Source organism: Musca autumnalis, unplaced genomic scaffold (assembly GCF_047663935.1).
Source record: "Musca autumnalis isolate F117 unplaced genomic scaffold, ASM4766393v1 scaffold_2, whole genome shotgun sequence".
Taxonomy (NCBI): domain Eukaryota; kingdom Metazoa; phylum Arthropoda; class Insecta; order Diptera; family Muscidae; genus Musca; species Musca autumnalis.
The window spans coordinates 154675038-154688072 of record NW_027411755.1 but is presented as its reverse complement, the minus strand read 5'-3'; the positions used below and the strand labels follow the sequence as shown (position 1 = coordinate 154688072).

At 36.9% G+C, this 13035-nt stretch overlaps 1 protein-coding gene across 1 annotated transcript in view; it reads right to left on the bottom strand.

Annotated features, from left to right (window-relative positions):
* Positions 1-12233, bottom strand: part of LOC141394769 (myosin-VIIa-like) — a 75136-nt gene extending 62903 nt beyond the window's left edge. The window contains 1 exon segment of the mRNA XM_073969645.1: positions 11839-12233. Coding sequence (XP_073825746.1) covers positions 11839-11862 — 24 coding nt within the window. The 5' untranslated portion in view covers positions 11863-12233.
* Positions 12234-13035: the final 802 nt, after the last annotated feature.

The window sequence follows — 13035 nt, the reverse complement described above, 5'->3', positions numbered from 1 at the left end:
TATATCTAACTAAAACTAATTCAAAAAATTATAGTTCAAATGGCCATAAAGAACTCAGTTAGTCAGTCACATATTTCAATAACATTAGCTTCCATACTACGTGCCAAACCACAAACCCACTTCTTTTCTCCGAATATTTGAACATTGATATGGAGTCTAAGAATAATTCTTCGCATGCAGCAGCACTTTATGATTTTCACTTAGCAACAACAATATGTTTGTTGCAGTGCTCCAGTTTACTTTCTACTTCTTATCGAAATATTTATCACAGCTGATATGAAATATTTTTATATAAATCGTAATATCTAAAACACGCGTCATTTATTGTTTGGTTTAAAGAAATTGTGTAAACAAGTATTAGAAAGATAAATATGTTCAGTTCTGACGCCTTTAATTGATTGTTAATTGGAAGTTCACATTTGATAACAAATCAAATGGAAGGTGCTTGCATCTGCGAAGTTTTTGCGGATTCTGAAACTACAATGTTCTTAGAAGAGAAAAATCAAAAAACAAAAAAACATTTTTAGAGATTTTTTAGGTTTTCACGATTTTGCTTGGAAACCGCAAGTAATATTGAAACCAGAATTTAGAAAATGTTGTAGCCGTTTAAGTTCTCTACAATTTTTTTTTACCATTTTTGAGATATAGAAGTTCAAATTGGGACAATGCGCTGACTGTATTGCCTCTTATAAAACAATGTCATGGCTACAATTTCCCAACATAAACCTATATATGCCAAAAATGGTACAACCTAGGACAGAATTACAAAAGCCACTCTCAGCTATAAGATTTTTGCCACTTCCATTTCGATAAGACTGTCGTTTTCAAGGAAAATCGTGAAAACTTAACAAAAAACCTTACAATGAGTCCTGAATTGCTATATATCAGAAATGGTAAAACCAATGAACAAATCATATATGTCAATCCTCTAGAAAATTTTACACAGCTACAACATTTTCTTTAGCCCCATTTCGATAGCACTTACGGTTTCCAAGAATATTTGCGAAACCCTAAAATAAACCTAAAAATTTGAACTTTGACCTCGTTTTATTTAATAATTCCTCCGGTGATTTTTATACCCTCCACCATAGTATGGAGGGTATATTAAGTTTGTTTTTCCGTTTGTAACGCAGTGAAATACTCATTTGCGACCCTATAAAGTATATATATTCTTGATCTGAGTCGATCTGTGCATGTCCGTCCGTCCATCCGCCTGTGGTAATCACTCTAGCATCCACAAAAATGGAGATAGGACGCTGAAATTTTGGAAAAATGCGTCTTGGAAAATGCAGGCAGGTCAAGTTCGATGATGGGCTATATCGGTCCACGTTTTGGTATAGCCCCCATATAACGGTACCGTCCGATTTACGGTATTTTGACGTTTCTAGCTACATTTTCAGACCGATTTAGCTATAATTTGACATTTTGGGTTCTTAAGTGTCAATAAACTTATATAACAAAACTTGTGGACATAGGTCCACGTTTTGGTATAGCCCCCAAATAACGGTACCCGCGATTTACGGTATTTTGAAGTTTTTAGCTACATTTTCAGACCGATGTAGGTATAATTTGACATTTAGGGTTCTAAGGTGTTAATAAACTTGTATAACAACAGTTGTGGATATAGGTCCACGTTTTGGTATAGCCCCCATATAACGGTACCCCCCGATTTACGGTATTTTAAAGTTTTTAGCTACATTTTCAGACCGATGTAGCTATAATTTTACACTTAGGGATCATAAATGTCAATAAACTTATATAACAAAATTTGTGGACATAGGTCCACGTTTTGGTATAGCCCCCATATGACGGTATCCCCCGATTTACGGTATTTTGACGTTTTTAGGTACATTTTCAGACTGATGTAGCTATAATTTGACATTTAGGGTTCTTAAGTGTCAATAAACTTATATAACAAAACTTGTGGACATAGGTCCACGTTTTGGTATAGCCCCCATATAACGGTACCTCCCGATTTACGGTATTTTGACGTTTTTAGCTACAATTTCAGACCGATGTAGCTATAATTTTACACTTAGGGATCATAAATGTCAATAAACTTATATAACAAAATTTGTGGACATAGGTCCACGTTTTGGTATAGCCCCCATATGACGGTATCCCCCGATTTACGGTATTTTGACGTTTTTAGGTACATTTTCAGACTGATGTAGCTATAATTTGACATTTAGGGTTCTTAAGTGTCAAAAAACTTATATAACGAAAGTTGTGGACATAGGTCCACGTTTTGGTATAGCCCCCATATATCGGTACCTCCCGATTTACGGTATTTTGACGTTTTTAGCTACAATTTCAGACCGATGTAGCTATAAGTTGACATTTAGTTATGGACATAGGTCCACGTTTTGATATAGCCCCCAAACAACGGTACCCCTCGATTTACAGTATTTTGGCGTTTTTAGCTACATTTCAGACCGATTTAGGTATAATTTGACATTTAGGGTTCTTAAGTGTCAATAATGTACCTACAATTTGACATTTAGGGTTCTTAAGTGTCAATAAACTTATATAACAAAAGTTGTGGACATAGGCCCACGTTTTGGTATAGCCCCCATATAACGGTACCCCCGATTTACGTTATTTTGACGTTTTTTAGCTACATTTTCAGACCGATTTAGCTTTAATTTGACGTTTAGGTTTCTTAAGTGCCAATAAACTTATATAAGAAAACTTGTGGACATAGGTGTACGTTTTGGTATAACCCCCATATAACGGTACCCCCGATTTACGGTATTTTGACGTTTTTAGCTAGATTTTCAGACCGATTTAGCTATAATTTGACATTAAGGGTTCTTAAATGTCAATAAACTTATATAACTAGTGGACATAGGTCCATGTTTTGGAATAGCCCCCATATAACGTTACCGCCTGATTTCAGGTATTTTGACTTTTTAAATCACATTTCTAGACCGAATTAGCTTTATTTTGATATTTAGGGTTCTTAGTGACCAAAAAACTTATATTCGAAAAAATTATGAACATATATATGTCCATGTTTTGGTATAGCCCCACATAACGGCACCCCCGATTTTCGGTATTTTGAGAATTTCACTTACAAGTTTTAACCGAATTATCTGTAATTTGAACATTTGACATTTGAAATTCCTAGTGGTCACCACACCTCTCCACACACAATTGTCAAGAAAGGTCGATGTATTGATAAAGCCCCCATATAACGGTACCTCCCGAATTTCAGCAATTTGATGATTTTAATACAATATTAAACCGAACTAGCAGTAATTTGACATTTGAAGTTCTTAGTGGTCACAACACCTCTCCATCATAAATTGTCAACATAGGCCCATGTTCGGATATAGCTCCCATATAACGGTACCTCCCAATTTTCAGTAATTTTGCAATTTCAGCTACAATTTTTAACCGAGCTAACTGTAATTTAACATTTGAAGGTTATAGTGGTCACCACACATCTGCATCAACAATTTTCAACAAAGCCCCAATATAACGATACTTCCCGAGTTTCGGTACTTTAAGGATTTTACTTAAAATGTTTAACCAACGTATGCCCATGTTTTGGTATAGCCCCAAAACAAACCTCCTGCTTTTCCGTACCTTAGCTTTATTTTATGGACGAACTTTCTGTAATTTGAAATATAAAAGCCAACAAAAATTGTTCATTTAAGTTCATATTTTCGTATAGCCCACATACCTCCGAACTAGCTTTTAATGACATTTAAAGTTCCCACGTTATGTACCGATTTTCGGTATTTTGAGGATTTTAGCTGCAATTTTTAACCGAATTAGGAGTTATTTGACATTAAAGGCTCCCATCAAAAACTGTAAACATAGGTCCATGTTTTATTATAATCCCTATATAACAGTACCTCCCAATTTCTAGCCCACCTCCCTAATGAAGCATTTTATGTACATTATCTGACATTTTAGCATACCCACTTAAAGTTGGGGATGAAAACTAATTATTCCATTTTAGTTCAGAATATTTTTTGGTGGAGGGTATGAAAAGTTCGGCCTGGCCGAACTTAACGGTTTTTTACTTGTTTTTTTTTATTTTTCTCATCTATGAGCAATGTAGTTTCAGAATCCGCAAAAACTTCCCAGGTGTAAGCTCATTTCAATTAAAGTTGGTTCAGGCGCATCGTGAAATGTTTTAAAAATAAATTGTTTGAGACTATACAAATACACATACATTTTTATGCTCAAAAGTGAACCGAATATAACGGGATCTAATGAATGTAAAACAAATAATTAATATCATTCGGCTGTGCTGACAGAGATATACCCTCAGTCTTTGACAAAAAAGAAGCAAACACAGTGATTAGCCGTATATAAAATATTGTGATTTTGTATCACGAGTTTGTTTCAAAATAGATGGAATCTGTAGGTACCGTAATGTTCGGCTATACCAAATCATTGACATATAGTGCAAAAATTATTAATATGCAAACTTCCGATTTATATAGAAATCGAAATATAAAATTACGTTAAACTAAATTTGGAAGAAATGTTTGAAAATTTTGTATAGTGACCTTGCCACTAGCCTTTTTAGTACCAGCCGGCAGGGGTTTCGGAGCTTCTGTACCATTATCTCAGGAACTATGAACTTACTCTGAAAGAAAATTGTACCGTTGCAACAGGGACCATGAAAACAACATTCTGCATAAAATTTCATATAGATCAGAGACAAGTCCTCGAAGTGCACTTTTCACAAATTTTGTGGAGGATGTACTCGAAGAATATTCCATATTCCAACCTGATACTGGATGAAATAATATGATGTTCAAAGTTTGGACCAATCAGAAACTCTCTGCAAGAGTTATCTTGCAGATTTGCCAGTTTAATTGGTATCGTCAGAGTTTCTTGGAGCTTTTAGGCCATTATCTCAGGAAGTATGGACTTGTCCCCCAAAAAAATGTACCGTCGTAAAGGAGGCCGCAATAACAACCTGCTAGAACAAATCAAAACGATCCAAGAGGAGATATTTAACTTCAATTATTCCGAAATTTGTATTGGCGGTTCCCGAAGAAGTTGTCCTATATAATCAATATTCTAATTTATATTCTAAGAAATTATACGATGTACAATATTTGGACCAAATCGATTGCAACCTCCTAGAGTTATCGTTCCCACCATTTTACAGAAAAATTCTAAACTTTTGCGGGGGAGGTACCCGAGGGATTGGACCTATATGGCCCATCTTCTGACTTGATCTAAGTTTGAACAAAATATTATGACAGCCAAATTTTGGATCGATTCGGTTAAACATTTTGAGAGTTATGGTGCGCACAGACAGACAGCCAGCCAGCGAGACAGACAGACGGACATGGCTAAATCGACTCCAAATTTTCTGAAACAGATTTCGTCCAAACATACTTGAGATCTTAAACCATTATTTTGATGAGGCACATTTTTGGTCGTATCAAAGTGTATATGAGTAAAAGTCAAAAAATTAAGTTTGCACTATTTTAATACGCGAACTACTGAAGTTTGCAAGTAACTACGGCTTTTGCTGGTTCAATTTAATTGTTTTCGTATATAAGTAAAAGTCCAAAAAATGTAGTTTGAATTATTATAATACGCAAACTACAGAAGTTTGCCAGTAATGGTAACTATTGCTGTTTTATTTTTATTGTTTCTAACAAAGCTCAAAAACTTCGCAAAAAAATTTATTTGCGTAGAAGTTATGGCCGCGTAAATGAATAGAAATATGTAAAAACACGTTGAAGCTAACGAGGTTTTTTATGTTGCTATTCGATTGCCGGTTTAATAAAGGGTATCGGCCCAAAGTAAAAGTAGAAAAATACGAAAAGATATAATGCTTCTAATGTATCACTTCTGAAAATCTTCTCTTCATGCTCCCTTTATGGATGCTGACATTTTGTAGTTGGTATTTAGGTGTTTTTATATCTTTGATCTGGCTGCGAAGCGTGTTCGCGTATTTCAAAAAAAAAAAAAAAACATCCATCCACTAAAGAGGCGGAAACAGCTAATGCAAAAATTTGAGAAAAAAAATTTAAAATATCGAGAATTTGTTCGGTTTTTTATCGTTTCCTTTTCAGCTAGGAAACCGACACATCACTCGCGTTTTTGAGGAAACAGAGGCTTAAAAAGTTTACCGGTAAGGAAGCTGTATTCTATTTATATCAACTGCAGACGATGCTACATCTTAGCGGCCAAAGTAAATCCTAGAAAATGTGTACAAATTAAAAGAGAAAAATTCGCTGTATTGGTAAACCGCATGCGCATCAAGAGACTTTGAGGATTTCACGATTTACACGCATTTCAAAATTAACGTCCTTCATATCTTCCGCTAAATGTTAGCGTGTATTCGAGAAATGATTACAATAAAAAATATGCTTTTTTGCGTGAAATTTAACTAAAATAGAAAAATGACTCCGACCTATTTTTTCTAAATTTTCTTCAACTAGCTCACAAAATAACTTTAAAAAAATATTTTCTCTTACAAAAATTGTATAAATTTGCTCAACATATTATTTGTTTGTATCATGGCACAATTACTAAGGTAGTGGTATCACACCAGCTGATCGAATAAGAAAAGTCAAATCCCCTTAAAAAAATATTTTTGTTGTAATTTCCCCAACAACATAAAGAAAAATTTGAGATAACATATTCAAAATTTTTCGATACGATTTAAATAAATTTGTATTTTTATATATTTGCATTTCATTCGAATCTTCGCGATGATTAAATATTTTTCCTTGGTGAGTTGCCATTCTCCTAGGGGTCCCAGTCATGTGGGGTGTCGGAACTGACCTAGACCAGTTCCAAGGCCGAACCTGGCTCCGCACATCGTGGGGTGTTCGGACTCCCGTTGACCAAAAAAGAATCGGGGTAGTTCCCTTAAATAATTAACTAAGATGGGTACAAAAAATATGAAGAATAAAGATACGGTGCAGGAAGTTAATAACCCAATACCGGCGGCAAGCGTTGGTGAGACCACAAGCCATGTGTCGTCGAGATCAAGCGATTGTGATCTGCCTGTTTTAGGTGTGGATGACTTGGCACCTACAGTTATACCCGTTACCAGTGCAATTCTAATGGAACATGATTTGAACAGGGCTGGCGAAACCCAGTCTATGGGAGACTGGACCGCTGTTATGGGCGGGGACGACCTGCATGGGACAGAGTAGCGACCTCCTCGACCAGTTGGACAGGCTTGTCCCGGATGAGCAATGTGGGGACATACTCCCAGAGGAATTGCTACACAATCTGGACCTAACTGATAATAAGCTGGACACCACGGTGATTCCGGCCAAGTCTACTCAGGAAGATTGTTCTGGCTCTAACGAAGAGAGCATGGACCTTGATGCTCAACCGAAGGCGGGTCTGACTACGACTGGTCCTGTGTCGGGACATGACGGCAAAAGGCTTCAGAGGCAGACTGCAACTGAATCGCTGTCCGACGACGAGGAATCTAACGAAACCCCGACAATGTTCAACGACTTAATGGTTGGACGTGCCCGAGAAGCATCTGATGCGATGCACTATAAACATGGTGCATCGAATCTCCGCAAGTTCGTAGGGCGAGATGTGAACTTGCATTCGGAAATGGAGGTCCACCTCATTAGGATTAAGCTGAAATTCGTAAGGAAGTACCAAAGAACTTACCCACACGCTTTTCATCGCGAGCACCAGGTGGAAAGCCTAAAAGGCATCCCCTGATACGAGCAAAGTAGTAGAGTCGGCGAAGCCCACTGCCTACGGCTAAGGGGTGGAGCCGAAATCTGTTCCGAAGCCAAACCCGAGCCAAAAGGTACTGGAAAAGACCATTGAGTGTCCCCACAAAACAACTGACACCCATAAGGGTGATAGGCTGGCGAAGGAATCTGCCTCAAAGCCCGATTCTGCGCCAAAAAGCAAACGTGAAGGTGAAGTAGGTACCATACTTCACCTTCACGTTTGCTTTTCGGTCTGGACAGGAAGATGGCCAAGCCGATCGATCTGCAGATTAGGAGCCATGTATACACCGCCTATATGAAAGGTAAATCTGTGGAATCTGCACTGCATGAGGTGGTAGGTTACCTTGATAGGAACATGTTAAATTCAAACTTTACGTTGGCTGTCTTCCTAGATATGGAAGGAGCTTTCAACAATTTAGAACTTGAATCCATTAACCTCTCACTTAAAAAAGTTAACACACCTGACACCCTGACATGTTGGATAAATAAAATGCTAAAAAGCAGAATTATAATTTCAAATATTGGGGAGATAAAAATTAGGAAAACAGTAACTAGAGGCACCCCCCAGGGTGGAGTGCTTTCACCGTTACTGTGGCTACTCGTAATCAATAATATCTTGACGGAACTGGATAATTTAGGTATAAAAGTTGTTGCCTATGCGGACGACGTAGTGCTATTGATTCCCGGTAAGTTGCCGTCCACCATTGGGCCAAAGCTAACGACCATGGAGTTAATCCAACAAAGACGGAACTGGTAATGTTCACTAGGAAACGAAAGCTCGGCACCAACACTGGATGGAGTGCATCTTCAGCTCTCGCCCGAAGCAAAATAGCTTGGTACAATCCTGGACTGTCAATTACGATGGAAAATAAATGCAGAGGAGAGGGCGAAAAGATGGTTAATTGCACATTATTCATACAAAAGTTCTATTAGGAAAAGTTGGGACTAAACCCATCGATTATACACTGGTTGTATAAGACCATGAAGAGGCCCATCCTATCCTAAGGATATCTTGTCTGGTGGCACTCCCTGTGCCAAAAATCAACATCCAGCAAAATAGACAAGGCGCAAAGAGCAGCCTCGATTCTTATAAATGGAGCCGCGAGGAGCACACCCCAAGCTGCACTTACGGCCTGTGGGTCTCACCATTAAATGTCAGGCAGCACGTAGTGCCCTAAGGCTGCATAAACAGAATCTTTGTTGCAATTGTGTCTATGGGCATGGATGTATCCTGTACGAGTCAGAAGAAAGTATCAAAGTGATCCAACGTGTACAACTAATCGACTAAATATCATCAGTCTTGGGATTTGAGGATTGTAGATGTCGTTATCCCTTGTATAGACGACTGGAACCGTAGTACCCCTCCTCTGAACGGTCTGGCTTTTTATACAGACGGTTCCAAAATGGAGGAAGGTACCAGGGCTGGCGTCTACTGTGAAAGGCTAGGTATTGAATACACTTACAGGTTAGCTGGAGACTGTAGGGTATTCCAGGCTGAAATCTTCGCGATTTGGAAGGCATCGGAATTGATAAAAAGTCTGTATACAGAGATCTTTGAACCGGTGGCTATCTTTGTAGATAGTCAAGCGGCTCTTAAAGTCATCAAATCCTGTAACATGAAGTCTGAGGTCGTCCTTGAGTGTAGAACAGCTTTGGACACACTTTGCAGTTTGGTATAGAAGTTTATATTACTCCTAGGATGTTTGGTATTGCAAATAGGCTATATCGGTCCACGTTTTGATATAGCACCCATAGAACTGTACCACCCGATTTTCGGTATTTTGAAGGTTTTAGCCTCATTCTAGCACCAAATTGGCTGACATTTGGTACTTTGTCTTCGTTGGGGGTATACAACTTTCCCCTAGAAATTTGTCGGTATAGATCCATGCCTTCATATATCCCCCAGAGAACGATACCTCACTATTTCCGCTATTTTGAAGGTTGTGCAAACAATATTCCATCGAAATATCTGAAATTTGGTATTAGGTATTCACTGGGTGTATTAAACGTTCCATGTGCAATTTGTCGGTATAGGTCTACGCCTTAGTATAGTCCCACAGAACGGTAACTCCCTATTTCCGGTATTTTGAAGGTTGTGGTCTCAATATTCCACCGAAATTGCTGAAATTTGGTATTTGGTCTTCATTTGAGGTAGTAAACGTTCCAAATGAAATTTGTCGGTATAGGTCTACGCCTTCATATAGCTCCCAAAAAACGGTACCACCCGATTTTCGGTATTTTGAAGGTTTTAGCCTCATTATCACACCGAAATGGCTGAATTTGGCCCTTAGTCTTCGTTAGGGGGTATAAAACTTTCTCCCAGAAATTTGTCGGTATGGGTCCACTTCTTAGAATAGCTCCCATAGAACGGTACCTCACTATTTCCGGTATTTTGAAGGTTGTAGCCTCAATATTCCACCGAAATTGATAAAATTTGGTATTAGGTCTTCACTGGGGGTATTTAGCGTTCCATGTTAAATTTGTCGATATAGGTCCGCGTTTCGATACAGCCCCATGGAACGGTACGTCCCGATTTTCGTAGTTCTGAAGGGTGTGACATCAATATCCCACCCAAAAACTAAAATTTGTTATTTAGGTTATTAAATATTCCAGAAGAGAATTATCAGTATATGTCCGCGGGTTTCTTTATCCCCCATAGAAGTGTACCTCTTGATTTTCGATATTTTGAAGATTTTACCGATATAACGGAAATTTGGTGTTTAGTCTTCTTTGAGTCTAAAAACTTTCCGCCCGAAATTTGTAGGTATAGATCGACTTTTTGATATAGCCCGCATAGAACGCTACTTCCCGATTTTCGGTATTTTGAAGGTTAGCCACATTGTTTTACCGAACTTGCTGAAATTTGGTATTTAGTCTTCTTCTTTAACGAAAGGAAACTAATTTGACACCTTTACTTCAATACAACTCGTGGTGGAGGGTATAACAAGTTCGGCCTGGCCGAACTTAACGCCGTTCTTACTTGTTTATCTTACAGGTTTCCTCTACAGCGTTTTCCTATATCTTTTTTGGATGATCACAATGGACCGGAAGGTCTCCGAGTAACGCAGTCACACTTAGTGGCTGCACATCCCCAAACCTAACCTAACCTAACCTAAGATTTTCAGATGCATAAACAGCTTGATTGTTTTTAAAACAAGTTTCAAACCACCAATTTTTTGAATTCTTTCTTAATTTTTTCACTGAAGTTACCTCAGTAATTATATAGTACGTAAGAAGCCATAAATTAACAAATAAGTTTAAGATACTTTTTCTGGTTATTTTATCTTATAAAAACGCTGTTTATTATATTGAAGAACAGTGTTTTTATAAGATAAAATAACCAGAAAAAGTATCTCGAACTGATTTGAGAATAGGAATTTTTCTCAATTCTTGGACCAACTTATAATACGCTGCTCACATTATAGTGTAGAATATTAAAATAGTCATAAAATTAAAAATTTGGGCTTTGATCTAATCAGAATCTCTTGTTGATATATTAACAACTCAGTGATTTCATATTTAGACATCATGCTTAATATGAACTGAGATAAACTTTGTAATTATCATTGTTTAGGCCCTTCTCCTGTTTTATCTCGGTATTTAAAAACACTTCGAATGCATTTAAAATCATTTTTTAGTTAGGACACAATTTGACATACATATAAACAATGCATCAACTACCGTAGGATTTGTAAAGAGAAGATTTTAATTTTAACAGGTTTATCTATGAAGACATGCCAGAAAAATCTGTAGAATATTAGTCACCGCAGTGGCCATTAATGGCATGGCTTGCCATAAACTTCTGTAAACACCATCAATATCTACGATTATTTTCACATTTTTCATTTATCATCTGGCCACCTTAAAATTCGTATTAGTCAGCGATCAGTTAAACAGTCGCGTCGAACATACATTAAAAGAGAGACGATTTTTTATAAAAAATTTTATCACAAAACAGCGAAAAAAATTGAGTGTTGTTGATAAGAAAATAACAACAGAAATAATCAATAACTATAAATGCCACATCACTAACACAAGGGTGGACGGTCCATGTAGTTTATGAGCCTTTATTTCTATTCAGGAAAGTTGGTAAAAATGGTTTTGGCATTAACATATTAGAACGAAAAGAAAAATCACTCACATGATCACTTTTAAAATTCGCCATTTTCGGTGGGAGTTGTTATTCTGTTTCAACTTTCACTTAATTTAAGTTGTATTTACTATATTGGATATATTAATTATTTTAACATAACTTCTTAGGTTTTTAATATAGACTATTTTAAGTTTCTTTTAAGTATGTATTTTTTTTGTTTTAATAATAATTATTATCAAAAATTATAATTAATTCCACACTTTATTTTATTTTCCAGCACTTTCCTTAATTTTTTTTTTTTTTTGCAAATATATTTTTTTTCAACGTTTCGTCTTATCTTTAAAATTTTCAAGAAATGTATATTTTTATTTATTAATTATTCAATCGTTCTTTTTTATTTACTCCAAAACACGTTTATATTGTTTGCCGTCTTTTATGCGAATAACTCTCTCAACAATTGAAAAGTTCTTACCAACCGAACACAGCCGTAAAAATTGTTATAAATAATATCTACCACCCACTACACTCCACCTGCGGGGAACTTTTGCCTATTTCATTGTCAATATCAATGGCTGATATCTCAAATATAATTTCTAATACAAACACAAACAAAAAACGAAGTGTCAATAGAGCTCCTATGGTATGCAGAGAATAAACAAGAGGAAAACACAACATGTTTTCTTACTCACCTGTGGAGTGCGTTACTCTCGGTACTCTACACCTCTGATAAAGTACTAATGGTAGTTATCAGTAATTTGTCTCACGAAATGCTGAAGTGTTCCACACGGTATTAATTGCTTTAGAAACAATAACATATATAACAGGTAATAACAGCGTTAAGTTCGGCCGGGCGGAACATTTTATACCGTCCCTCACGAAATGTGATGAAGTCAATAGGAACAATTAATTAGTTTTTTTTCTTTGTTTATGAAAGTACTAAGCTCTTCCATTTATTCCTTGCTGAACATCTTAAGCGATGGTAATCAGCTTAAAAGAGCTCACCATCGTTGCTCTTTCCGAAACATGGACCAATATTTTTAATTTTCCGAATTGTGCTTTTGTATGCTCTAACACCACCGTGGTGCAATGGTATGCACGCCCGCCTTGCACGCAGAAGGTCGGGGGTTTGATTCCTCGGCCAAGCAACATCAAACATTTTTCAACGGTGGCAAAATACCCCTCAGTAATGTTGGCGACATTTCCTGAGTATTTCAGCCATGAAAAACTACTCCACAAGTGGTGTCT